At 54.2% G+C, this 27,246-nt stretch overlaps 6 protein-coding genes across 6 annotated transcripts; 2 read left to right on the top strand and 4 right to left on the bottom strand.

The window, feature by feature from the left end:
* Positions 1 to 1,485: 1,485 nt before the first annotated feature.
* On the top strand, positions 1,486 to 6,069 carry M406DRAFT_248275 (DUF1709-domain-containing protein; the record flags this gene model as incomplete). The annotated part of the gene is given in 5 exon segments (XM_040916520.1): positions 1,486 to 1,638; positions 1,718 to 3,065; positions 3,144 to 4,772; positions 4,785 to 5,533; positions 5,596 to 6,069. 5 exon segments carry the CDS (start codon positions 1,486 to 1,488, stop codon positions 6,067 to 6,069), a joined length of 4,353 nt encoding a protein of 1,450 aa, XP_040781075.1.
* A 63-nt stretch (positions 6,070 to 6,132) lies between these two features.
* Positions 6,133 to 6,784, bottom strand: M406DRAFT_354264 (uncharacterized protein). Its single transcript, XM_040922872.1, has one exon. The coding sequence runs from the start codon at positions 6,489 to 6,491 to the stop codon at positions 6,327 to 6,329; it is 165 nt and encodes a 54-aa protein (XP_040781074.1). The 5' UTR covers positions 6,492 to 6,784; the 3' UTR covers positions 6,133 to 6,326.
* A 139-nt stretch (positions 6,785 to 6,923) lies between these two features.
* On the bottom strand, positions 6,924 to 9,049 carry M406DRAFT_325581 (FAD/NAD(P)-binding domain-containing protein; the record flags this gene model as incomplete). Its single annotated transcript, XM_040920001.1, has 5 exons — positions 6,924 to 6,968; positions 7,054 to 7,937; positions 8,000 to 8,509; positions 8,596 to 8,628; positions 8,953 to 9,049. 5 exons carry the CDS (start codon positions 9,047 to 9,049, stop codon positions 6,924 to 6,926), a joined length of 1,569 nt encoding a protein of 522 aa, XP_040781073.1.
* Positions 9,050 to 9,790: 741 nt separating this feature from the next.
* On the bottom strand, positions 9,791 to 11,591 carry M406DRAFT_105216 (family 24 glycoside hydrolase; the record flags this gene model as incomplete). Its single annotated transcript, XM_040915133.1, has 3 exons — positions 10,408 to 11,591; positions 10,192 to 10,322; positions 9,791 to 10,084 (listed from the first exon to the last, which is right to left on the bottom strand). Exons 1-3 carry the CDS (start codon positions 11,021 to 11,023, stop codon positions 9,791 to 9,793), a joined length of 1,041 nt encoding a protein of 346 aa, XP_040781072.1. The 5' UTR covers positions 11,024 to 11,591.
* A 154-nt stretch (positions 11,592 to 11,745) lies between these two features.
* Positions 11,746 to 17,239, bottom strand: M406DRAFT_325579 (U3 small nucleolar RNA-associated protein 10; the record flags this gene model as incomplete). Its single annotated transcript, XM_040920000.1, has 6 exons — positions 11,746 to 12,642; positions 12,697 to 14,634; positions 14,737 to 14,900; positions 14,949 to 15,299; positions 15,342 to 16,804; positions 16,860 to 17,239. The coding sequence occupies 6 exons, from the start codon at positions 17,237 to 17,239 to the stop codon at positions 11,746 to 11,748; spliced, it is 5,193 nt and encodes a 1,730-aa protein (XP_040781071.1).
* Positions 17,240 to 17,626: 387 nt separating this feature from the next.
* Positions 17,627 to 19,822, top strand: M406DRAFT_271169 (nucleolar complex-associated protein 3). Its single transcript, XM_040918105.1, has one exon. It carries the CDS (start codon positions 17,727 to 17,729, stop codon positions 19,746 to 19,748), a length of 2,022 nt encoding a protein of 673 aa, XP_040781070.1. The 5' UTR covers positions 17,627 to 17,726; the 3' UTR covers positions 19,749 to 19,822.
* The last annotated feature ends 7,424 nt before the right edge of the window (positions 19,823 to 27,246 follow it).

Below are 27,246 nucleotides of genomic sequence, written 5' to 3'. Positions count from 1 at the left end.
TTCTAGAATTCTCCTCAATACCAGCCACCGGGTTTTTTTATTTGATAAGGTTGGGATGGTCCTGTGCTCTTAATCATCCTATTGGGCCGGCCGTCCAAACAAGAGACCTTGAGTTTAAATCATTCATCCCCTTTTGGGCCTCAAAAATCCAGGAGGGGAGAATGCACAGTAAACCAGTTATTGTGACATCAGGTATGATGACCACAATCAGAGGGGGGGGGGGGCTCAAGGTGATCACTGGTGCTGTACGTAGATTGAACTAAGCTTGAGCTGAACCTTGCCGCTGCTATGAGCGCTGCTCCTGCTCCTGCTGCTGCTAACTATGAGTGCTACGGTGCCAGTCTGTGCTAGCCAACTCTCTCTCTGCCCCGCGACTTTTTAGAGCCCAAAAAAGAAACCAAATGAAAGTGGGTCGCTGGGGTAACGCCCGCCTTGTGTTTACCGCTGTCCGTCCCAGCTTACGGGCTACCGCGTAGGTACACGCTGCCAGGGGCCCCCCAGCCACCAATCGCGATCCCTGCTTGACCACCACTGTTTCCCCCCACCCAACCGCTTGAATTCGATCCTCATCGTCGCGCCTTTCTGTCGCCCAGAACTGGGAGAGAGGACCAAGGATTTCTCTGTTGTGTTTTTTCTTCTCTCTTCTCCTCTGTATCTTGACAGAGAGAGGTGCACTCTGAAGAATAATCCGATCGAGTGTGATCTGGGAGAGCAAGGGTTGCATAGCAAACTGTGTCTTCCCTGATCAAGACTCCCTTGACCTTGATCTGGCATCCTCCACACAAGACCCATCCTTCCGTTGTTGTCAGTCGTCACTCTCGTCACCACTCCGACCTTGACCTCTATCTCTCTCTTGCTCTCTCTCTCCTCTTCACCTAGACAGCCTTTTCCCAACTCTCTTTCCTTTTTCTGTTTTCGTACGTGTCTGGCTTCACCTTCTTTACATTCTTGCTGGTTTGGGAGCATAACACTACCTCTCTCGTCTCAAGACCATCACCACAGAGTCAACATTGGTCTCACTGCATCCATTCTACGACATACCATTTCACCTGTGTTTTGCAGACAGAAGAACTCGCCGTAGTCTTCTATTTCCTAAGAACTCCAGCTTCACCACTCTGCACTATTTTTTTTTTGTCCTTTGAAAGCGCAACTTTTCCTCCAATCTCCTCACTCGACTGCTGCCCACCACCATCGGGTCAACAACACGTCAAGTCTCAGACACCAGCCACCTTTTCTACTTTGTGCTACCACCACCCTTGCGCACACTATAGACCGCTTACCGAGGCTGCCACACCACCACACCAGCCGATCAACGGAACCAACCTCCATCTTTTTCTTCTTTAGAGCTTGCCAGAGGTGCATTTTGAATTGAGGGTCAGAAGTTCCCAGATTCATGGACTCGTCAGATCCTGTAGGTTCTTGCCGCCCCCAAGACCCCTCACCGTCGAGACATTCGTCGAAATGGCCTCATATGGTGGCTCTGTGATGCAGAGGCCTAACCTTCCTCAGGTGCAACCTTTGCGACTAGCGAAGAACAGTCCTCCATCTCCTGGAAAGATGTCGGGTGCCCCCCCGCGTCCCTTATCCGAGATCTCTCCAGCTGAGAAGCGACGAAACTCTCCCAGTTGGAAACAGGCTGTCCAGGTAAGAAGACCGTCTCCTCTTCGCCACGGCATGACCAATCCCAATTGACATTGTTTGTTCCCCATCACAGAAGATGAATACCGACTCCTCGCCGTTCCAGAGCTCGCCGCTGGAAGGGACCACATCGCCGCGCCTGTTCTGGCAGAATAAGAACAGCGAGAACAACCCCTTTGGCCGGGGCTCGCCGTCCCCCACCCGCCGCGGGTCTATCGAGCGCCTTCAAAAAGCGTCACGCGTCAAGAACAGCAACATCCTCGCTCTCGAACAGAAGCAGGAGTACGATCCTACCAAGCCACCACAGGTCGAGCGACCGCTGTCGAAGGTCCAAGGCAATGCATTTGGCGGCACTGGAATCAGCGGGTACCGCGACAACAAGGCATTTAGCCACGGGCGATCTGACAGCCAGACCAGAATCCCGCAGTACAGCCTCAAGTCACCCCCTCCTCTCACCAAGACCCCTCCCTTGACGACCCGCAGTCCTCCACCAAATGGCCCACGTCCGGCGAGCAGGGATCAGGCATCGCCCACCAAGTCATCCCTCGCACCGAGCCGCTTCAGGTCCAGTCTTGACAGGGAGAACGGGCACGACTCGGATGATGGATCCTACGACGAGCGTGAGCTTCCTTCTGGAAGAGCCCTCCACCGCCACGCCAAGAGCGTCACTTTTGATGTCGCGCCACCACAGGTGAATGAGTATGAGATGGTCACCCCTGATATCTCTTCTATTGGTGGCGACAGCTCTCGAGAGGGCAGCTATGACTCGGCAGAGGATGACGATGACGACCACTACATCATTGGCAGTGACGCCCACGAGGACAGCTTCGACGCCTCCCTCGAGGACGTTGCCAAGACTCCTGTCGTCCTGCCTGATGACTGGCGTCATGACCTGGACAACATGGCCGACGATGACTTTACGCACAGCCTCACACCGGAAGGCTTCCCAAACTTTGCGCCTGGCGGGTTCCCTCAGCAGGATCGCTCAGACTCTCGCAACTCGAACGGTGACCACAGGCCTCTCCCCCCTCTCCCGCCTCCAGGCTTCAACAATGATCGGCGGAACTCGAACGCCTCGGCCGGCCCATCTGCGAGTGCTGAGCGGTTGACGGGGTCCCAGCGGACCCTGCCGTCTCCACCTCCCGCCTCCACGCTCTCGAAGGCCGATCTTCAGAACATTGGAAACGGTAAGATGACGCTCGAGGAGCGGCTCAAGCTGATGATGCTGTCAGACGATGGCAAGTCAGCCGCGGAGCAGCAGCGCGAACGGCGACTGAGACGCGCTGGGGCCCGTGATCGCGCCGACAGCCAGCTCACGGAGCCCGAGCCCGAGCATGAGCATGAGCATGAACAAGAGCAAGAGCAAGAGCCAGAGCATCTGCCTGAGCCCGAGCATGAGCTTGCGGCCGAGCATGAGCATGGTGATGGTGAGCATGAACCTGCGCATAAGCTGGCTGAGCTGGGGCCCGCGCTCGAGATGCGCCACGAGGACGCTGCCGGCGAAGAGGAGGACACTCTTGGTGACTTGGGTGACTACCAGCTGCCGCCGCACATCTCGCGCGAGTCGATTCTGCGGAGAGTGGATGGTAACAAGGGTCTGGAGAGGGAGTCGGACTACAACTTCTCTTCCCTGCCCAGCTCTCCAGAGCGCAATCAGCCTCTGGACCCTGACGTCCCCATCCCCAGTACTGAAGATGCCAGCATGGACGAGGACGTTGAGTCCGATGGGCATCTGGAACAGGACTTTGATGAAGATGATTCGATCATTGATCAGTACCCGCGGTCTGAATCTGATGGGGACGATTACGACGATTCCGACTCGGAAGTCACCGACAAGAACTATGACTCCGATAGCAACTATTCCGGCCCAGGCCAGGAGCTACCAAGTCCCCAGGAAGAAAAGGTCGATGAGGACGAGATCACCACTCCACGGGCCACCTCTCCCGCAGAGAACGCGGACTCTCTTGACACCATCGCGGAGCGCATGGTCCCAGATGTGCTTCCCACTACCCAGAAGCACAACCCCTTCACTGATGATCTGCAGCCATTTATGCTCCCCAAGCCCACCGAAGTCGAGGCTAGTGCCGAGACCGATGAGCCTGAGGTCAACGATGCCCAGGAAATGTCGCAGCGGCCCTCCACGCCAGAGCACCCTACATCGAAGCCCGAGTACGACGGAACGGGCTGGGGCGAGCCAGATGAGTATGATGACGAGCCTAGGACGCCAGATTCTGTCATTCACCGCCCCCTGCTAGAACCCGAGGAAGAGGAGGCGCGTGTCTCACCTATCATTCCTGAGACGGCAGCCACCATTAAGTCAGCCGCTGGCTCGAAATTGAAGACGCGACCTTCTGCCACGCCTGCTGACATCGAGACAATGCGAGAGCAGAGGCGCATCGTTAGCCGCGAGGTGCCTGGCATGCAGAACATGGCCGACCGTCACCAGAACCGGCTTCCCAATACCCTTGAGGACAAGCAGCTTTTGTCTCCCAACCCATCCTCGGAGGACTACATGCTGCGACACCCCAGCTTCAAGGCCAGGAGCCTCACGTTGGATTTTGATCTTGGTCTCAGTCTGGACGACGACTTCGAGCGGGTCATCGAGGCGCAAAAGGTGGCGTTCCAACAAGTTTCCTTTCACCAATCTTCTCAACCTGCAGGCCAGACACTTTCTAGACAAGCGTCTAGAGTCAGGCTCGCGAAGAGGACAGTCCCCACTGCAGCTGATGCTAACATTACTCCACCCAAACAGCGAGGCTATCTGATGCGCCAGAACACTAAGGTCGTGACAGCCAGCGACAAAGATACTGATGACTTGCGCCCCGTGTCACGCTCTGCCGGCAACTCACCCGTGAAGCAGCACCGCCCTCAGTCGTGGACGGTTGAGCCTTGGAATGGCCAGGTCAGGAAGAAGAGCCTCAAGAAAAGACCCGTCACGACGGGGCCCGTTCCACCAATGCCTGGCCGGGAGAGCAACACAGCCACAATGACCACTGTGGCTGAGGAAGAGGTTGCCGAGGACGCTGCGGGTGACGACAATGGCGAGCGAGGAAGACTGTTCGTCAAGGTCCTGGGTGTCAAGGATCTCGACCTGCCCATCCCCAAGAGTAAGTGCATCCTACTGTCGAGTCCGAGTCTGAACTGAGCTGACTTGACTTGTTGTATAGACGAGCGCACTTGGTTTAGCCTGACCCTCGACAACGGCGTTCACTGTGTCACCACTGCGTGGCTCGAACTGGCGCGAAATGCGCCCATCGGTCAAGAATTTGAACTGGTCGTCCCGAACGACCTGGAATTCCAGCTGACCCTGAATGTCAAGCTGGAGCAGCCTCCCCCACAGAGGATCGTCCAGTCTCAGAGTTCCCCACGCAAGGCCAAGACGTCGACCTTCAGCAGAGTATTTGCGTCCCCGAAGAAACGCAAGGAGATGGAGCAGCGCCAGAAGGAAGAGGAAGAGCGACTTGCTCGGCAGCAACGCGAGGCCCAGGCCCGACAGATTGCGGCCAACCCTACCGCCTGGGATCTCCTGTCACCCCTCGCCGCCGCCGACGGCAGCTTTGCTCGCGCCTACGTCTGTCTCAAGGAGCACGAGACGCGGTGCTTTGGCCGTCCCTATGTGGTCGATGTGGCCTGCTTCAACGAGTGGGCGACTGAGGAGGCCGGTTTCGCGTCGAGCGTCAAGAGCAAGCGAGGTAGTAACTCGGTCGTTCGGAAGGCTCCGTATAAGATCGGCAAGCTCGAGCTGCAGCTTCTGTTTGTGCCGAGACCTAAGGGCTCTACGGACGAGGACATGCCCAAGAGCATGAACTCGTGCATCCGCGAGATGAAGGCTGCTGAGGAGCGACGATCCCGCAACTGGGAGGGTCACCTCAGCCAGCAGGGTGGTGACTGTCCCGTACGTACACATTATTAGTTCCCATGAGGCCCCCGTCTCTTTTGCTGACCTGTCGATCATAGTTCTGGCGCCGCCGCTATTTCAAGCTGGCTGGCACGAAGCTGACGGCCTACCACGAGGCCACGCGCCAGCCGCGTGCCACCATCAATCTGGCCAACGCGAAGCGTCTCATCGATGACCGCCGAGCTCTGACCGAGAAGGAGACCACCGGTAAGAACGGGAAGCGCCGGAAGTCAGCCTTTGGTGAAGAAGAGGAGGGGTACATGTTTGTCGAAGAGGGTTTCCGCATTCGATTCAACAATGGCGAGATTATCGACTTCTATGCCGACAGCGCATCAGACAAGGAGGGCTGGATGAAGGCCCTTTCGGATGTCATCGGTCGCGACAGCCTCGGACACGATGATGACACCTTTAGCGGTTCTCGCAACAAGGGCAAGTGGTGCGAGCTCGTCCTTAAGCGGGAGGACACGCTACGCAAGCGTGCCGAGGGACGGCGGCCCAGTCACCATACTCGGACCAAGAGCAGCCTCGTTTGAGGTGTGAGGGGCTTGGCTTGTCGCCTCTGTCTTCAGTCGACCGCGCTTGAGAAGATGACTGCACAGGGAGATGACGCTTCTTGATGAAAGCACACCGTTCCCGGCACGCCCGGTCATTGTTCTTTCTTATTTCTGTTTTTTTTTGTGTTTTGGAGAGTATTGCGACTCCCTCATCTGCATTGTCTATTGTTTGGTCGTATGGCACCACAACCCCGGGGCTCAGCTCCCTTTTCGTTTCGTGGCACTTATTTCTCTTTTCATTTGGTCTGACGGATCCTTGTGGCTCGAATTCCCTCTTGGAGAAAAGCTGGTATTCTGTCGCCAAAGCAGACCAAAATTATGGAGCGTTGGTGTTGGATGACGGGGAATAGGATGTGGCTGTGCATGAGGCACCTCGGAAGGAGTTCGCGTTCAAGGGCCATTGCGGTGGTGTTCAGGCCCAATTGTGAGGATCAATGGTGAATTTTGCGGGGCTTTTCTGTACTGGAGAACTGGAAATGTGTTCTGGTCCTCTTATTTTTTTCTCCCCCACCTTGTCTGAGTGTTTGGGGGGTACATGTTTTAAATCCCCTGCCTTGCCTGGTTCTCATCACAGAGCTCTAAAATAGTTTATTGTTCTTCAAAGACTGCTCGGGGCGAGTTCCCACCAGATCGAGACAAGCAGGTAGCGATACCCAGTCAAGGGCTGGAATACATTCCCTGATGAATTTTCTACATTTCTTTTAATCTGTTCTCCGTTTCCTTTGACGTCTCGACCTGTTGAAGTTGAATTTCCCGAGTGGCGAAAGATTGGTTTCGATTCTCTCCCAAGCTGAATTCTGATCTTATGACAAGCACACAGTCGTCGACCTTCCTCAGAACCTCCCAATATCCCTTCCAAACATCCACGACACGAACCACTACAAACGGGTCAGCAACGGTTCAGACTGTTGTATACATATATACACTCAACCGAAAACCAAAACAAAACCCCCCTCGACTTACATATACTGGCACGAGCACTTTATTCCTCAGGCTCATGCTCCTGGTCAAGTAGGCCGTCCTCCACAGCACCCAAGCGGCCCAGCCCGTCAGACGGTCCGCGGAGCTCTGGTGGATGGCCTTCCAGTTGCCCAGGTAGGTCATGGTACCGAGGTTCTTAAAGCGAAAGGGCTTGGCCGTCTCGCTCAGGACCTCGCCGGCGGCTGCATTGTGCCTGTTGAGGGTCCTGGCGAGGTGCGCTGCTTCCTGGGAAGCCACTTGGGCGGTCTTGGGGAGGTCGGGTTGGGAGGCTACGACGGCGCAGTCACCGATGACGAAGACGGAGGAGAGGAGCTGCTGCTGGGCGCCTGAGGAGGATGAGGAGGAGTTGGCCAGGCGCGCACGAAATTGCTCGTCCACGATGATGCCGCCTGTCTTAGGGTCTTTTTCGAGGCGGTACTCGGAAGGATGGCTGGCCCCCTCACCGGCAAGGGTCTTCTGCACGAGCTTCTCCACGAGTGGATTCTGCATAAGCCCCGTGCTCCAGACGACCATACCTGCACCGATCTCCTCCTCGCCGGCTTCCTTGATCCGCAGGCGGAGGCCACCTGTGTCCGGGTCTGGGGCGATGCTCTGGATACTGTGTTTAGTGCGAACGGAGATGCCCTGACGGCTGAACAGGCGCATGGCATAGGAGGCGAGGGCCTGGTCGAACATGGGGAGGATCTTTGGGGAGATGTCGTAGACGGTGATCCGGACGTGGGGCATGAGGTTGGGGTAGATCTTGGAGAGGTCGTCGCGGACGAGGTCGTGCAGCTCGGCGGCGTACTCGATGCCTGTCGGGCCGCCACCTACGATGGCGAAGTGGAGGAGCTTGCGGCGGGCTTCGTCGGCTGTTGAGGAAGATTCTGTTTAGAGAATTCTGGGCCAGGATGGATGGGTGGGTGTTGAGGGGGAGGAGGAGACTTACTCATGGCGTGGCTGGTGCACTGCTCAAACAGCGAGAGGACTCGCAGCCGGATCCTCCTCGCGTCGCCAATGTCCCTCAGAAAGTGTGCATGCTGCCTGACGCCCTCGATGCCAAAGGTCTGGCTGTATGCTCCGACGGCGATCACCAACTTGTCATAGCTCAAATCTGTGACGGGGCCCTTGGGAATCACCGCCTTCACTCCTTCTTCACCGTTCCCTTGGGCTTGAGGCGGCAATGGCAAATTGGTCCGGCTGGTGGACGGGTCGTTTGTCACATTCTCCTCGACACGCACAACCTTGCGTTCAAAATCAACGTCGTCCGCCCAGCCCTGGTAAAAACGGACATTTTTGCCAAGGCGACGGACGGACTCGAGGGTGGTGCGGAACTCGAGGGTGCCGACGGCGGTGGAGGCGAGCAGCGGGGTGAAGACGAAGTAGGAGCGGGGGGAGACTATGATCCTTTCGTATTTGGATGGGTCGAGACTGCGGGCGAAGGCGTATCCTGCCCAGCCTGGTGAAAGAAAAACGAAAGGAAGGAGAGAGTGTGTGAGTAGTGAAAAAAAGAGAAGGCGCGTCTTAGCAGAGGGAAAGACCTACCGGACCCTAGGATCACAACTCTTTCTTTCTTGCCTATCGGTATGGTTTCTCATGTCAGCCAGTGTTGAAGGAAACAAGTATGGACTCTCGCACATCTCTTTGCTCTTTCTCGTTTGTAACCATCCTCTTCTTCACTTCGCCGTCCATCATCTCCTCTTCAGGTAGGAGTCGACACCGCTCTCATCCATTGCCATTTTCCTGAGGAACCACGTATTTCCATATCTCTCTTTGATGTTGCTCCCATATCTCATCATGGGATTACAACTGGGAAGTGCTTTCTTGCCTCATTTTTCGAAGTGTTGAAATCAAGATACTCCCCCCCTCCGACCGCCCAAAGTTAGAGAAGAGATCACATACCATTCTTGTCAGATCGAAAACTCGAGAAGTATCTAATTCTGGACACTGACAGGACCGTTCGTGCAAGCGTGTTGGGATGCCTAAGAGCGAGTGCCATTCTTTGCAATTCACAGTCCGAGTAACAAGTGTTGAGAAAAAAACTCCGACGATATGACTACTTTATATTTATGTATATGAAAATGTATGTGTACATACATATTCCCTACTTCAGGTATAAAATCAACTCGAAATGGCTAGTGATCTTTACCGGAGCGGCACTTGACCGCGAACCCCGAGCGAGCGTTTGTTCGTGGGGACTCTCTGGTTCCCCTTTATTTTTCGCTCTCTCGCTCTGGCTGAAGCCGGGTGTCTTCGGAAGATTGCCATTGGAGGCTGAGGAGCCTGGCCGGCATCGCTCGGGGATTACCTTGACCTATGATTACTATTCTTAATAATTCGGGGTCCAGCAGGACCGGAACCGCTCCTTGAAGTCTAAATTTTCACTGTTAAAAATTGCATCGTCTTGTTTTGTCTCGTCTTACTCATTTGTTCTTGAAGGTAGCGGGAATTTATCGCAGAGATGAGATTTTATATGTAAAAATCCACTACAGTGGATCACAAGGCTGAAGGTGCAGGGGTATGCAATCCAGGCTATTTCTCCCAGCCTGGAATGACGTTGATGGACAGTCAGCTATTATTACTACTATTTCATAGGAGAAAAGAAAAATGGATACGAAATTATAGGCTCAGTCAATTGACAATCCTACAACATATGAAGATGTCGCTGTGCCTTGAAGACATGCAACGTCTATATGGAAAGTAAGCTCTTTTCATAGTATTCTGAGGACAGCGTTCCTCTTCAGCACGGATTCGGATTCGCAACAACACTATCGGCCGTCTTGAACAACGCAACCTCAGCATTCCTCCGTCGCACAAGGCCAGGAAGCACCCCATTGTCCCCATACACCCACTTAGGCAGCTCCTCCTCGGCTACCGTGTCCGCGTCCTCGCCCGCGTTCAGCTCCCGGATGAGCGTGGACGAGCCGGCGGCCGCGCAGCCCTCGTTGTAGGCCCAGCTGACGAGGGCGCCGAACTGGTTGGCGTTGAGGTGAACAGTGGAGGCGAGATCGTCGGAGATGCATTTACGGTATTCCTTTATTTGTTGTTGTTGGGCGTTAGACATAGGGAGCTCTTTGCGGGAGAGGTGATTTTATGTACTGTGGAATTTTATACAATAGTAGTCAGGCGAGGAAAACTCACGAGAAGATCACCTATCAAGAGGGCCCAGGCGTCGTCGACAGATAAGGGGATCGGGTAGTTCACATCAGAGCAGCTGGCGTCGCTGCAGAGATGCCCGATTCCGATGGTTGGGTGGCCGTCCGGATCACCGTCTGTGTAAGTAAGTATATATTGTGTCAGTCACCCCAAATGGGAAAGTTTTCTTCCTTTTCAAGATGCATTGTTGTGGCAACTCACAAGGACTGGCGTACAACCCTTCAAACTCACGGATGAGAGCCAGGCTGGCCGTGTTCAGTAGGGGGTATCCGCTGGAACATGTGCTGCCGTCGCCCTGATACTCGGCCGGAACATCGTCGTCGTCGTCGCCACCACCACCAGTCGAGCCTCCTCCTCCTCCTCCTCCTCCACCACCAGTGCAGCACTGTATATTGCTCCCACTAGGACAATACCCCGGCGTAGAAGTGCCGCTACAAGCCCCCGTATCCACACACTCGCCCCCGACCCCGCCCACACTACACGTCCCATACGTACAGCACTGGATCGAGCTGTCGCCAGGGCAGAGGCCCGCGGTGGACGTCCCCCCGCCCGACGAGCACGAGGACGTAGGCAGACACAGCCCCGCCAGGCCCGAGGACGGGAGGGCGCAGGATCCGTAGGTGCAGCACTGGATGTCTGCCGCGCCGGGACAGAAGCCCGGTGTGGATGTGCCACCGCCAGAGGCACAGCTGGTTGTGGAAACGCAGATGCCGTCGTGGCCTGTGGAGATGGTGCATGTTGTTGTGGCTGCGCGGATGGGGGAGTTGAGGAGGCTTAGGAGAAAGGGGAAGAGGAGGGAGAGTGACGCTCTGTGCATGGCTGTCTTTTTTCTCCTTCTTGCCTTTCTTATTTGGTCTAAGTTTAGCTATTATTGATTGAGTGCGAGGGATAACAATGATGGCTGTCGTAGAAAGATAGTTTCCCAGGTGAGAAGAGGCCAGTGATATGCCGCCGGGTCCTATTTATATCCCTTTTCCCAAGTATGATCTATCATGCGTTTTACCCACGAGAAAGAAGATCTCTACAATGGAATAAATATCAGGCCTCAACTCCCTGGCTGCCGAAGGATTAGGTTTGTTTGATTACACCTTCAGCTGAAGTGGTTCCAGGTGGTGGTGTGCTCACCTGAACCAAAAGGTTCCTCCGTCTTTCCATGGCTCCATCCATCACAACGGCTGTTGCTGAAACTGACAAGATGGTCCGAAGGCTTGCAGTCGCGGTTGCTTGGCATACTCAACCGCGAACCACACGGGCGGCTCACGATTTGTAGAACATCGAAAAAGCAGCTTGGCAATTTGCGGCGGATGGTCACACGATTTTTGACCTTTCGGAGGCACGCGTTGTGTTATTTATGTAAGACTTATTTTATTTTGATGAATAGGTTGCCTTCCTTCGGACGTCAATATGTGCGTATGTCTTGGCCCTTCTCGACCAAAGGCACGATGAGGTGCCGTATTGGATGGACTCGCTCAGTCTGACTGTTGTCCTTTGCCCCCCCCCCCCCACAGAGACTCCTCCCAATAGGTCTTTTTCTCTCTCTTACTGGAGCATAGAGTCCAGGCTCTCACCGAGCACCCCCTCGATCTTGACGATCCATCTGTGTGTCTCCCTGTCCACCACTTCGTCGTCATCATCCTGCAGCTCGCTGATGTATGGCAGCATCTCAGGCAGCATAGCCAGCCACTCCTCGCCAACCTTGTCCACAAGTGCCTGCTCGCACCTGACCACCGCCAGCCGCACGGCCGCCGTCTCGGACCGCAGGTGTTTCAGGAGGGTCGTGTTCAGCTCCTTCTGGTGTTCCTGCGAGTCTGCTGCTGCCGCGAGCTCGACCACGGCCGGAATCAGCTCCTCGGCCAGGTCCATGTGTGGTGCGTGCAAGAATTGCTCGACGAGCACAGGTCCGATTGCGCTGAAGTGCGACGGTGCTTGCCAAAAGTCGTCTTGGTCGTGTTCGAAACATTTCGTCAGGGTTTTCAGGACCCGCCTCCACAGCTCGCGTTGCTCATCATCCTTGGGCTTCGTGTCCTTGAGAATCTTGGCTGCCGGCTCCAGGAGGTAAGAGGCGTAGCTCGTCACAATGGACTTGAGATTGTCGAAAAACCTATACAGGAAGCCAAAGACGCTCTGCTGTCGCAAGGTGGCCCCCAGGGTGTCCGCTTTGGGCAGCCCAGAGCAAGCCCACTCGATGAGCTGGGAAAAGACTGGTCGGAAGGCCGCGTCGTTCAGCTTGTAGACCATCTTCAGAGCCACGTCAAAGATGGCTTCCTCCAGCTCGGCCACCATGGTCATGTTCGCACGTTCCAGGGCGTGCTCCTGGCGCCGAAGGTCGAAGGTGCCGAACAAGATGGCTGCGAGAGACGATACATTCTTTCCGACGGATGCCTTCGAGTTCTTGTCGATGGTCAGGCCGAGCACATTGATAAACTCCTGGATAGCCTGCAATCTGTTAGTTGTCATCCCAGGTCTAAGAACAAGGTGGGCAGAACTTACGGCGTAACCAGCATCCATTGCAGAAGCCCAGTTCTTCTGCAACGCTGCGAACAACACCTTGGCATCCACCTGCTTCGCAAGGAAATGCAGACATTGCGTCCTGTTTTCGTGGTCCTCATCTCCCAGTAGCGCTTCGGCCGACTTGTTTGAGATGGCCAGAAGCTGGTCCAGGTAGGACCCAGAGAACATATATGGCAGATGTTGGGCCAGTGCAGTCAGCAGAGAGTAGCAAGCGTTGTGCAGCTCGGTATCAGAGTCCACGCCGTTGAGCGACTCTTGCAAGTACGCCAAGGTTTGCGGGATGGCAGTAGGCAGGACTGGGGTGATGCCGTCTTGCAACACATCAACCAAAGAGGCGAGGCAGAGCAGCGCCATGATGCGCAGGCGCCGGTCTCCCTGCCCGAGACATTGCTTGCCAGCAATAGTAGCAGCAGCCGCGGCCACAGCCTCCACATCTTTCTTGCCATACTTCTCAGAGATCTTGTCGACGCAGGTGACTGCGGTGTGTTTGTAGAGCATATCGTCGGAGTCACGAATGACAGCAGTGAGCTGTGGTAAGAACGCCAAGAGGGCAGTCCTTGACTGCACATCAGATTGGCCCTCGCTGTCCACGCGAGCCTCGAGTGCACGAAGGACTTTCTGCCGCAGGACGACGTTCGGTCGATCTAGGAGCGTCTCAACCGACTTGATGAACTCGCTGACGGACAAGAGGTTCAATAAGTTAGACAGAGCATCTCCGCAGCGTGCGTGCAGCGTCTTCCGCGACTTGACAGTGTCTGCTACCGTGAGGATGTCTTCTAGTAACTGGGCATAGAGTTCTCGGATCTTGGCCGTTTCCGAGTCGTCACGCTCAGCCAGCTTCCTGATCTCCCTCTTGAGAGACCGGTTGGCAAGAATGTGCGGCAGCAACGTAAGTTGCTTGAGAGCGGTCTTATTGACCTCCTCCTCGCCCTCCTTCTTGCCGAAGAGAGTCGCAGATAGGTTCGGCTTGGGCTTGAACATATCTGCCACAAGGTCCAAGAACCTGACCAAAGTCTGAAGTTGAGTCTCCACGTTGAAGTGATTGATGAGGTCGGCAGTGAAAGTCAGAACATTATCAGACGTCCCGTACTTGTCGACGAACATCGCCACCAACGCGAAAAGGAAATCCTGCGGTCCGAGGTTCTCCACCAGCGAGATGAAGAGGCCTTGCCTCCTGTGCGATGGAATGTGCTCATAAGCGATGACGAAACTTGCAAGAAGCTCTGACGCGCTGGCCACGATGTGTTTTCGGCCCTTTCGGAAGGTCTCGATCAGCGGCGGTATCACCTCTCGGATGGTCTGATTGATGACATGTGCCGAGTAGTCATCGCTCTGTCGCAAAACTGAGCTGCCCATGAAGGTGAAAATGGGCATGACGCTGTGCAGAACAACGTCTGGGGCCGTCTTTGCCAGGCTGGCAACGAGGAGCAGGGCCGAGTTCTGCACAGCAGGACTCGAAGATTTCTGTATGCAAGAGACTAGGACGTCGCCATGACCGACAGACGTGTCGATCTTGAGATTCTTGTCGTTCCGGTATGTCGGCATCATGGCAAGCAAGCTGCCAAGGACCAGATTCTGAAGATAGCCAAGTTCGGAACCCACGAGTGTCCTAAACGTCTGGAGTTCGCTGAGTACCATGAACAAGCTCTGCAGAAGCTCAGGATGCTCGGCTGGGTGAGAAGACTCCACGAGCTGCAAAACAAATGTGATCTTCCGCAGCGCTGCAGCAAGCTCCGGGGAGTTCTGAACCTCGGCCACACGGTGGTGGTCCGACGAGCTGGTCCGTCTGCGCTTGCTAGCAGGTGGATCTGTGGCCAGCTGAGCAACGTCTTGAAGAGCCGCGAGGAAGGTAAGCAAAATGTCCGTCGTCAAAGGTACGTTCCGCAAGAGATCTGTCGCTTCTTCCGAGACAGTTCCCTGCGTTTGTGACAATTCAAGCATTCTTTGAGCAACATCATGTTTTGTTCGATCCTTCATGGAGGGCCACATCGTCCGTATCCGGGCAAAGGTGGCGCTCACCAGGCTAGGGCGATCCTGTGCTGTCTTGCTCTGAATGATGTCGAAGAGGCATTCGAGTCCGGCAGTGTCGTTGGCTACCACGATATCCACAAAAGCAGAATCGATCTTGTTTTCGTCTAAACCCTCCTTGTCGGCTAGACTGCTGGCATCGGTGTGTACAAGCGCTGACCACCATCGTAGCAAGGGCAGAAGCAGTTGGGTCCTCGACGTACTCGAGACCTTCTGTACCTGATTCAAGGCCTTCAAGAGCCTCAGCTTGAGGTTGAGGAGAGGAGAGTCGACGACATGCGATGCCAAGAAAGCGAAAATGGATGCTCTGGCACTGGATGAGATGTGGCCCTTCTTCGGTGTCTCCTTTTCTGTCGAGGACTTGCTCGAGCTCTCAAGCGCCTGTTTGAGCACCGCAAGAATGTGATCATCATGCATGATCGCCTCCTCTAGCGCGGGCACAATGACAACCTCGAGCAACGTCCGATCAGCTTCGGGTGTCAACCATTTCAAGCCCTGTGCCTTCTTGTACAGGCCTTGAGAACCCCATGGTGTTCCGTTCTTCTTGCGTGACCCTGAGTCGCTCGTGTTTGATTGCAGCACCGCAAGCAACTCACTTGCCGCACGGCGGACTTTCTTGGCTGGATCAGCCAAGGCAGCAATGCAGTAAGGTTGAAGTGCTTGGAAGTCAAGCTTTGCACAGTCCGGCTCCTGAAGTCGGTTTTTGGCCATCTCGAGAGCTCGTGCTCGAGCGAGGATCGGGTAGGGACCGAGCCAAATGCGCATATAGAACGAGAAGTAGAAGCAGTCTGCGGGCGCAGTGTCGCGTTCCAATATGGACACTTCATCCAGCTTCATGAGATCTGCCTTGTCGGATGCGGCCGTGATGAAGAGCTGGCAGAGTTCGTCAAATATAGGATCAGAGTCGCTTGCCAGACAAGTCCGAGCTGGCGGCTTCTTATGCTTCGACAATCGGCTCAGCCCAGCGTCCAGGTCCAGTTCCTCAGCCAGGGCAGCTGCGGCTTCATCATCCGCGGGCTTGTCGTTCCCCTCCGCCTGCTTGATTGCCTTCTTTGGTCGAATAGAAGCCCCCAGCCTCAACTCCAGGTCGTCGATATCGAATTCGGCCTCCTCGACGACTTTTCGGAAGAACTCGCCTGATTCGTCTGGAGCCTGCGAGAGTGCCACAATGGCCAGTCCCAACTGTCGCCGGGCCTGGCCATCTTCATCGACATCATCGGTGATCTTGACACCAGCTATCAAGAGTGATCTGAACATAACAGACGCTTGCTTCTCGCTGAGCATTCGCGTGGCCAGGACTGTCTTGATCAGGGGAAAACCGCGCGCATCACCTCTCTTGGTGAGGCGCTCAATAAGCGCGAGTGCCAGACCATTGGCCAGCTTATCAATTCGGTGTTCCTTGTGTACATCAAGCAGCAAGTGCTCTAGGTCCTGGACCTTGATAAGCGACTTGGCCACTTTCCAGGACAGCTGTTTAGCAGATCTGTACTGGGCCAAAATAGAGAGGCAGACCAGACCAGGCCGAACGGTCTCGCCCGTCCAGCCGAGAACCAACTGATGCATGAACTCCAGCAGCACAGCATCGTCCAGGTCGCCCTTCGCGGCATAGACCGAAATGACCATGTATGTAGCGACTTGGAGCCCCGGGACCTTCTTCATCATCAAGGCCTCTCCCAATATGGGCAGCAGTTTCTGCAAAAGATCCTGGTCATTGTCCCTCTGGATGGTCTTTCGGCCTGATCTCATGTGATCCAGCATGCCATTGACAGCCTCCGTCATGACTCCGCCCCAAAATGAGAGAAGACCGGGATAGTGTTGCTGGGCTTGGCATGATTCCAGCGTCCACGTTGATATCGTGGACAGCAGATCAAAGTGATGTATCGCTTGTTGAACAATGGTAGCCCGAGGCGGCGAAGTCAAGGACCGTATATATGGGTCGAGAAATCTGTACTTGTGCGGGATCTTGGTCGGAAGAATGGACATGAGCGTTACGAAAGCGGGCGCGGCGTGGTATGGGAGGAAAGCCGTGATCAGAGACGCTGTGCTGTACTCGTGGATTCTAGTAGAGGGTCAGACCAACGCTCTAGTTACAAGGACAGTTGTATTGTACCAACCTGAATCTTCTTATGAGCCATTCCACAGCCTTGATGGCCGGCATAAGCCTCAATTTTGCGCCTACCAACCGCAGAAATGCGTCGACCCTTTTATCCAACTCGGCATTCTCGGCGGCGGTCATCTGGGTGCGGTCTTCCTCTTGGCTCTGCTCGCTGAAGAGTGTTTCGCTGTACGGCGCAAAACGCGCGTCCAGATGGCACAAATCATCGAAGCCTTCGCGGCATATTGTGTAGACGGTCTGGAAGCTCTGGCCTGCGGCGACTTTGGGTTCAAAAATCAACGACTTGGCATGCGCCGCCTTTTGCGCCTTGACGTTAAGAGTACTCTTGGAATTAGCAGCGATCTGCGCCAACTGCGCAGCAAGAGATGATGGTGCCATGACGCTTCAGTGCACCCTTCACCAGCGTCGCAGAGCGAGATGGTATGTTGTGGGTGGAAATAGGCAGCCAGGCGCACGGTGTAGACGATGTCATCAACAATTGATCAAATCATCCCCAGCCGGGTCAGTGTGGTGGTGGGTTGGCGACGCGATTTCTCCAATAGACCCCTGAATTTTTCTGCACTGCGACCAGGGAATATTTCGCCCAGGCGCGCCCCCGCTACCCAATGGATAAGCCTTCTGATAAGCCTGTTCCACTTGTCTTCAGTGGGAAAAAAGTTCCTGAGCGCATGTATGCTGCTCTGAACATTTGCGAACTGCCTTAAACCAGGCGGGTTCACCTCAACTTTTTTTTTTCTTGATTCCGACGATACAGGAAGTGCTGGGATCAGTCTTCTTGTTCCCAGCCCCCCCTCGATATTGTTCGAATTCCTGCAAACCGACATCACTCATTCCCTTTATATTTTCAATAACTCGACCAAAGAGCATGGCGACACGACCTTCGAAAAAGAGGCGACTGAGCCCACCTCAGTCCGAGAACGGGGTTTCGGATGCCAAAGTACAAAAGGCCTTTTTCAAGAGCGCTTCCGGCTGGAACTTAGAACAAGACTACGAATCACGACCGAGAAAAGGCAAGAAGAAGGACAAGGAGAGCAATAAGCTGCCCATCAAGACTGCCGACGGTCGCTTGCAGCAGGTTCAAAACACCTTCAACGACGCTGCCTCCATCGAGAGCGATGGGGACTGGCTGGATGGAGACGAGGACGATGCAGCAGGCTCAGAGCCCGAGTCGGAAAAGGTCGAGGCTGTGCCGACGCTGTCGGAGCGCGAACAGATCCTGAAAGCGAAGGAAGAGTTGGCCAAGATTGGCTCGCAACTGAGCGAAGACCCCGAAGAACATCCCGGCGCATTCAAGAATCTGGCAAAGATAGGGCACACGCGCATTCCTGCGGTACAGAAGCTCTGTCTGGTGACACAGTTGGCAGTCTACAAGGATGTCATTCCCGGTTACAGGATACGACCGAGCTCAGAAGATCCCGCTGGCCAGAAGCTTTCCAAGGAGGTCAAGAAGGTGCGGACGTACGAGCATGCGCTCGTGACAGGCTATCAAGTATACCTGAAAGACCTGACAAGGTATGCGAAGCTGAAGGGCTCCGAGGACAGCCATGGTCTCTCTAAGGTTGCCATCACCTGTGCTTGTACTTTGGTCAAGGCAGTTCCGCACTTCAACTTCCGGACCGACCTCCTGAAAATCTTGGTGAGCAAGCTGAGCTCGCGGAGGGTAGACGAGTCCTTCAACAAGTGCCTGAGGTCTCTCGAGATGCTTTTCAAAGAGGACGAAGAAGGCAGGCCGTCTATGGAAGCCGTATCTCTCCTCAGCAAGATGATGAAGGCAAAGAAGTATCAAGTTCACGAGACGGTGCTCAACTTGTTCCTCTATCTCAGGCTACTGTCTGAGTACTCTGGGAAAGCCTCCAAGGATGGAGTAGACGGTCCGGATGGAGCACCCAGCACATCGCTCAAGAAGAAGAAGGAGTTTCGCACAAAGCGTGAGCGGAAAGCCATGAAGGAGGAGAAAGCCCTAGCGAAGGAGATGGCACAAGCGGATGCTCTAGTTAGTCACGAGGAACGGGACCGCATGCAGTCAGAGACCTTGAAGCTGGTGTTCGCCACATACTTCCGCGCGCTCAAGGAGAGACTGCCACATCTCATGGGCGCTGTACTGGAGGGGTTGGCCAAGTACGCTCACCTCATCAACCAGGACTTCTTCGGAGATCTGCTCGAAGCGCTCAAGGACCTCATCCGCTACAGTGAAGAGGACGCTGCTGCAGAGGAAGAGACAGAAGACGCCGAGAACGACGAGGAGGAAGAAGACTCAACAGTTCGCAACACAACCAGAGAGGCATTGCTGTGTACAGTCACTGCCTTCGCCCTCCTGGCTGGACAAGACGCCCACAACGCACGCGCAGATTTGCATTTGGACTTGTCATACTTCACGACACATCTCTTCCAGAGCCTTCTCCCGTTGGCCACCAATGCGAACTTGGAGCTCGGAGCCAAGTCATTGCATCTTCCGGATCCGGACAGTCCCCAGTCGGCTGTTAACAAGGCGAACAAGGTCAACATCCAAACCATGACCGTGCTTCTGGTCAGATGTTTGACTGCAGTCCTGTTACCGCCCTGGAACATCCGCTCGGTCCCTCCTCTGCGACTGGCAGCCTTCACCAAGCAGCTGATGACCATTGCATTGCAGATGCCAGAGAAGTCGTGTCAGGCCATGCTGGCCCTGATCAATGACGTGAGCCACACACATGGCAAGAAGATCGCGGCACTCTGGAACTCGGAGGAGAGGAAGGATGATGGGACTTTTAACCCGTTCAGCGAGTCTGTGGAGGGAAGCAATCCCTTTGCCACAACTATCTGGGAGGGTGAGCTGCTACGCAGACATTATAGCCCCAAGGTTCGTGAGGGCCAAAAGCTTCTGGACAAGAGCCTCCGGTCGCTATAAGATACCTAGACTTCGAGTCACCCTAGTTGTCGACAAAAATCTAGCATTTACCAATGATACTTGATTCCAACCCGTCAAAAGAAGCTCTACATGGAATTCACACACATAACATCGGCTCGTAAGCGGAAAACTTGGCAAGGTTGTATATTCGAGTTCTCAGCCTTGTTGCTCTGGCTCGAATGCTGAGTAAAACTCATGGCCAGTATTGAACTAGATACGAATGAATCCCCCGCCAACCTGTGCGCTGGCTGGCTTTGACGCCTCAACACAGCCTCTCTATATGTAATTCTTGTATTGTATTGATACCCTTTCATGAGTCTGAACAAGATAGTAGGAATATCCCGACCCAGTCACTATCAATGTCCGTCCCATGAATATTATCATCCACCAACTTCCTCGGCTAGCAGACAATTGTCATAATCTCCCACGAGAACGCGATATGCCCGCGGAAATGTCACTGCGTCTAATGTTTAGCCAGTCTGCCATGCTGGGCCTGTGCTGGTTCTATTGTGCTCGATAAAGGTCCTGACGAGTCTTATATGGTCTGGCGGTATTCATCGCCCACGCCATAACTAGCGAGTGGCTCTTCGTGGTGGACAACAGTCTATCCAGATACAGTCTTGGGCCTGGATCGTAGGTACAAACCCGTCGAAGCTTACCCAACGACTTAGTTGCTGTGCCCACTGCGGCCACAGCAGCGAGCCTGCATCTGGGGACGACAACCTCAAGAGAGGACCCTACCTAACGTACGATAGGCAGTTAAGTGATTAAAGAGTTCGAGGCCAGCGAGCGCCCGCCCGAACGAGACGAGAGTGTACTTCCTATCAAGCACGATGTTAATATTTGTTAAGCTCTAGTGGCGGGTAAAGGAAGAAAGAGAGAAGCAAAAAAAGAAAAGAAAAGAAAAGGAAAAAAGATCTGAGCTGTGCTTCGTCCCGCTGGTGGGTTCCTTGTAGGAACTTAGACTGCCCATGTGCTATGCTATGGTGCGTGGTGCGCTTGCACATCGCGCGCGAACAGACTGACTGGCTTGTTACAGAGGTTGGACAATTAGTCTCTTCGCGAAATGTGTACTTTGTATATGTTCTGATTGAGCTGGTTCGATTTACTGGCCAGCATTCAGAGTGGTTGTACAGTCAATGCCATTCTCTATCATCAGACCAAAAGAAAAGAAAGAAAAAAAGATACGATGTTGTTCCAGTATGATTGGAGGATTGCGAGATCGAGAGGAGCGTGAGCAGAGAGATAGATGTTTCTCAACCCTCGTATCATATCGAGATGTCCTCAAGCCATGCATACTTATAACTCATCCAAGCAAAGCCGAAATGACCGCGTCCTTCAAGAGCAGCCCGTATAGACGTAGGATCGCAGTGCACTTCAGCTACCGACTCGATGATGATCTTAAACAATGTTGAGTCCAGCGCATCATTGTCGTCTATGAGGAGGTGTACAAGAACGACATTGGACGCGGTCAAAAAAGGAATCACTGTGCGGCTTCTCTGCTGGCCTTCAGCGTCGTTAGATCGTAGAGGTTGCCGGTAATACCAAGTCAGTAGGAGAAATTACCATGCTGCCACGTACACATCAGTTTAGGCTCACGAAAGGATAAAAAACTCCCTACACACGACGTCAAGTCTCCTGTGAAGTCCCTTTGGATGCGTTGTGCCTCAATTTAGACTCTCGGGAAGAGAGAAATATTATACAAAATAGATCCACAGCCAGCTCAGACCACGTCCATGCCCAACAGACCAGGCCCGTTCCACGCTCAGGGAGGGCTACTCCCAAGCTCCTGTCGCCCAAGTGCCACCGAATCACCCGGAGGTCAAAGATGCGATGCAATACAACGAGCTCTTCCGATCGTCTGATATTCGGGGAGGGGATGAGGGGTGCAAGGGAGTCCAGTCGGACCAACCTCGCGGTTCCCGAAGAAACTGACCGACTCCAACTTGCCCCCAAGGTGGCCGTCTAACAACATTAGCATTGACAAGGCTGAGGCCGCTGCCCCCGGCTGCATGCAAGGCTTTTCCATGCAGCCCAGCATATACAGCATAGGCAATGTGCATGGTAGCATCTACCACCACCACTATTACTTCTCGGTCTTCTTTGTACCGAAAGTATCATGCCTTTCTTTCGCCAACAGAGATCGACAGCGTCCCATGAAGCCGCAGACACGTTCTAGTAGTCATGCAAGTATGCTGGTGGCGATCCACATACTAGGTTGGCCACTAATCTGCCTACTTGTACTGTCAGCCCTGTCAACTCGATCAGGCTGCCACCCATAGCCATCGCACTCGGCCATGCAAGCACGGGCTGCCAAGTGGCATATCGACAATACCAACCCCTTCCCAAGCCTGCTCTGCCCTGTACCCTGACTGCATCATGGACCAGCAGCGGGGGCAGCTCTGGCAAACCCCCGGGGCCTGGAACTTCCCATGCCCTCCCCAACATCCCAGCCCTCGACTGGAGGGTGCAGGTTTTTCCTTCGTGCTCCTCTTATTTTCTTTCCACTTCCTTTACTTCCCACGATTGTCTGCTAAAAGAATTGAGGCGAGAACAGCTGTTTGTGTGGATCCCATGAGCGTCATGGTAAGGGACGGGCATGTTCTCCACTAGATTCGGCCCAAGTGAGTTTCAGAAAAGTCGATCTTTTGACGCCCGCCCGCACACTCGCGGACTGGAGTTCCCAGAACCCTGCGCGAGGAAGGGATCCATCCGGCAGCGCTCCCCGTGACTTTGTCCGGGTTGCCTTCCGATGTGTCCCGGGGGTCTGCTGTTGATGTCACTAAATCATTACTGGAGACGAGATTTGAGAGTCATCCTGTGCAGGACGAGAGGCAACGCGCAGTGTGCTAATGGGGAACTGATTCCTCAGCTGTCGGCATGTTGTGTGTAAATCTTGGAGGTGGGAATGTTCTTTGGGACCCGTCGGTGTCATAACGCCGAGACAGAAAATGCTGCTGGCCGGACCTTGAATTACGGCGACTTAGGAATGGGGAGAAAGGATGGAGCAAGAAGCTCACGAAAAGAACCATGGTTGTCTCAAATACAATCTTGCCTGTGTATGCCTTGGCCACCTGCGCTCGTTCAGAGGAGAGGAGAATAGCAGAAATTCCAGCCTACCTCTTGACATGACTTTGATGCCCACAGGGCCTAGACAAGCTTGCAAAAATCCGGTCGGAATCCGCGTATAGGCATTATCAGACGGATGAATGGGAGATGATGGCACTGCAGTTCGCACCACTGCCAAGAGGACCTTGTCCGCACACATCCTCTGGCCAGACTCTCCGGCTCCTCGTAAGGCGAGGTCTCGGGCTGGAAGACAATCCGGGTCTCCCAGGATATCCTGCGCTTGCAGAGTCCATCTGGCAAATCACTCAAACCCTCAATGCCCTTAGGGGATGGATGTTCCGGACCTCCAAGCCGAGTTTCGGCATCTGATATGCGCCCAAGCCTTTGGGTATTGGCACAATGACTCGTAACCTCCGTCTGGTCTCCAGTCAGTCCATCGTTATATTTAGCAATATGTTTCAATGCAACCAAGACACCGTCGGGCGTCGTACCATAATAGTTGCTGTGGCAGCATCTCTCCACGATACGGCCAGTAGCCTACACCTGCCAACGATTTGTGAATCCTCGGGACTCAAGGACTGCAAACAGGATCGAAACAACACCAGGGGCAACTCTGCAGACTCAACCAGCGAGACACGAAGGCGATCAGCAATGCAAGGTCGGAGAGCCGTCGAGCCCCTTCGCCGCACTCGTCAACAACGGCTCTTGACCAGGTCGAGGAATGGGCGTCATGTGGAGCCTCAGACAATGACGCTGCTATGGTGATCGCTCGGGATGTTCTTCTTCAGCAGGGGTGGCAGGATGATGCCAGTTGGCCGGCCTGGAGACGCCACCCTCTGATACCCTGTCCACGCACGAGTACGTGGCACCAGAGTGCCTCCTCGCAGGGCTCCGCAAGTGACCTAGCAAGCCTTGCTGAAGGAAGAAGACCCTCGCAAAGGTGGCGTCGTACTGGGAAGTCGCGCGAACAAGGCTGCGAGGTGCCTCCTGGTGTTTCATATACCTGACATGGTGGGGGAATTTTTGTCCGCTACCACCCTCCTCCACCGGTGCTTTATCTTGATGCCGCATCATACTTTTTGTAATACTGTGTATTGCTGCAGGAGGTCTTCCGACTCTGGAGAAAGATCCTCCGTCTCTCTATCTGGTGGATATCATCTGAATCTTCAAGTCAGTCATGTATATCCACAGCGGCGGGTAGGAGAGAGAGAGGGACTTGTCTTGGCGGCAAGTACCGGTGACTGAGACTTTTGATAGGTCACAGTGGAGCGATCCACGGGCCCGATTGTGCATGGGAACAAGTGGCACTCAGACAAAGTACATAGTACTGTGTAGTAGTAGTAGTAGTAGAAGACGACAAATAGTGTAGCATAACACGAGCCTGGACTCGAAGGATTCTTGTCCCCCCGCCATTTGGGCAGACTGGGGCTGGTGTCCAGTTCATGCAAGATTCAGGCACACCAATAGGAGGCTGCATGCGCTCGGATGCTCAAGCGAGTACAATGGTAATCCCCCATGGCGACCATGGCGCCTGTAATTCGCCGGGACCCTAGGCCAGAACCTTTTATGTGGCTTGCCCAAAAGTCTGGGAGAGGTGGATGTCATTGTTTCAAGAGACTTGATACCAGATCAACATACTTAGCCCTTGCGTTTCAGGACTCGGTGGGAAGAACCCGTATGGGAAGCAGCCCAACTTCTTTTGAAGATGGCAGACTGCGGTTGTTGTTGATGTTCTTCTCGTATCACCGGCGAGGCGTCCATAGGCGAGACGTTTCCCGGTACTCCGGCTGGGGGTCCTGGATCCATCTCAAACGTGAGGGTGAGAATACGCGTGGATGTTTCCCCTTCTCTCTCAAACACGCACTCTCTTTTCTACTTATCAGCAAGCCTTCCGTTCTAGTGTGATGTTTGGTGACTCGAGGACAAGGGGCGCAACAGTCAGCCGTGCCATTGGTATATTGTTTCGACGTCTTGCCGTCAAGCTCCGTGATTGGGAGCTCCCTTTTGGGTCTGCCAGATGTGCCCGGCCAGGGCTGGCGCGGCTGCTGACCGGCGCCTCGGCCAAAAAAGGGGACAAGCGAAGCCACGAGAACCGGGGGTGGCAGAAGCCCGAGGCCTACATAAGCTTGAAGACGAGGAGGGTTCTTCAGCAGGTGCGTGTGGCTGCTGCACATAGAGAGAGAGAGAGAGAGAGAGAGAGAGAGAGAGAGAGAGACGGAGCGAGATGCAGGAACGGATGGTTCATCGACAATTCTGTCAGAGATCTTGAAGTGCTTGATCTTGATATGCCCACATGCACAGATCCCGCGGCAAGCGAGCGACGGAGCGTTACCGATGGGCAAGTCGAGGCGGAAAACAAAGTGATGCTATTCTTATCGATGACCTAGCAGGTAGATGCAGCTTGTAGAGATGCAGCTGCAAGCGCTTTGATGTTGAACATGGGGACGCCTAGGCGGAGAAAAGGAAAAAAACAAGGCAGAAGAGGGGGAGGCGAAGGATACTGGGTGAAGGACCGAATCAGAAGGCCTCATGTGCTGCATACACAGTACAGCACACAGTACCATGATAGTACAGTAGCTCCTTCTCTGATCAAAGAAATTGTGGAAATCCTTGGGACGACGACTTTAGGAGCGATACCTTGGCATACTGCTTGTACTGTTACATGCTCCTCAGCGCCGAATACTACTGCTGTCGTATGATTCTTTTGTGTATATAGTAGTAGTTATAGTAGCAGCATAAATAAGTACTTCCTAGTAAGTGAGTGTCATTGACTTGACGCCCCCCAGTTGGCCGATGGGGCAGACTAGTCGGAGAAGATTAAGCTTTCCCCTGTTGAAACCGCCTGCTGGGGAGCATTAGTCAAGGTCACCACCTGTGCTGTCCTATGGTATAATAAAGCATGGCAGAGAGTGGACCCGCGGGTGAAATTATCCTGAGGTTGGGGTGGTCGTCCGTGGTTGCAGTGGGAGGAGCCAACCGTTGCTGGCTCAACCGTCCAAGGCAAGGGACTGGATTCGCCAGTCGTCAAGTTTCAGCACCATGACGAACCGGACAGCAGGGAGCCTGGCCGCCGGTACGGGATCTAAGAGGAAGATGGAAACAAGGAGGAGAGGACGACGCCACGAGGACGAGAATGTGCAAGTGAAAAGACGAAACAAGCACGCTGGAGAAACGACCTCTGCTTGCTACTACTATAGTACTAGTGAGTGTTAGGCCTTTTTCTCCTCCCCCCTCACAGCGTGACTTTGGGAATGGATCCCTTGGGGGCTGGCGGACATGGGAAATTAAAACCTGCAAGGGGCAGAACGAAGGGCGACGTCGAGATTGGCGAGCGTCACGCCGGGAGACCAAGCCAGGCAGCCAGGGGGGAGGAACATTTCTCTCTCTTCTCTACATACGCCCACGCCCACGCTATGATCCAGCCGGTGTCTTGTTTCGAAGGCCGTCGTTTATGCTCAGTCAGGCACGGGAGCTAGTGCTTCAGAATTTGGCGTGCTTTTGCCTTGACTCCCCTTGTGTGGGTTGCATGCACCGACCTTTGTTGTCCTGCATGGAGGAGGGAGGGGATAGCCTCACTGGGCCTCGAAGGGCCCTTCTCCTGTTTGTGCCGTTGCCAAGAGGACTATTCACCAGCGTGGACTCTTCTTTCTGGTCAGGTGTCCTCCTCCTTCAGTCCACCCTGCCTGGACAAGCGCTTCCCTCCCCTCCACTCCACCTCCCCCTCTTCTCCCCCAAAATAGCAAACTCCAACCAGACGGGCCCGTTCGTTGAGACTGAAAATCGTGTGAAACGTGTTGCTTGTGTAGCTTCTGCAGCTGTGGGACACGCGCGCGGGTGTGAGAGTGTGAGTAGTAGACAGGCGTACACAAACTTGTAAAGGAGGTGATGGGCCACAAAGAAAAAGAAAAAAGGGGGGGGGGGTCAAATTAGTCCGTGGAATACTTGCATCATCATGTACAACCATAGAGGCTGGATGCACCCAGTAGGTAATAGCGACGGGTACGAAGAAATCAGGATGTGATGTCTTTCTGCGGAAAAGTTCATGTAGTTATCACGAGATCGATCTAGTGTGGATAGCGTACTAGTATAGTTGAGCAAATCCACGCCATCTCTTCCTCGTGATCATGGGGCAGCAGGGTGATTATGCAGTCTCTCCCTGGACGTACATGGAGGTGGTTTGCTAGGAGGCCATATGCAGGCAAAGATTTCATTGTCATAGTCCTGCCCGTCACCGTCCCCAACTCTGGCGAGTGCCCTTGCATAGCGCGTCAAGTTTCAAGTCATCAGAGATCGGCTTTATGCTCGGCAAGCTGTCGATCAAACAGTTGACCTTCTCTTTTCAGTCCCTCATGCCCCACACACCATCACGCCCCTCGCAGTCATCCCGCATTAGATTTGAACCCTGTTTTGCGATCTCTGTTGGCCCAAG

This window comes from Cryphonectria parasitica, assembly GCF_011745365.1.
Source record: "Cryphonectria parasitica EP155 unplaced genomic scaffold M406scaffold_1, whole genome shotgun sequence".
Lineage (NCBI taxonomy): Eukaryota > Fungi > Ascomycota > Sordariomycetes > Diaporthales > Cryphonectriaceae > Cryphonectria > Cryphonectria parasitica.
The sequence above is the reverse complement of the archived record's forward strand: the minus strand, read 5'-3'. Positions and strand labels throughout refer to the sequence as shown.

Coding starts and splice junctions, on each gene's coding strand:
- M406DRAFT_354264 (XM_040922872.1), bottom strand. CDS start 6,491: ATGGCCCTTGAACGCGAACTCCTTCCGAGGTGCCTCATGCACAGCCAC.
- M406DRAFT_271169 (XM_040918105.1), top strand. CDS start 17,727: ATGGCGACACGACCTTCGAAAAAGAGGCGACTGAGCCCACCTCAGTCC.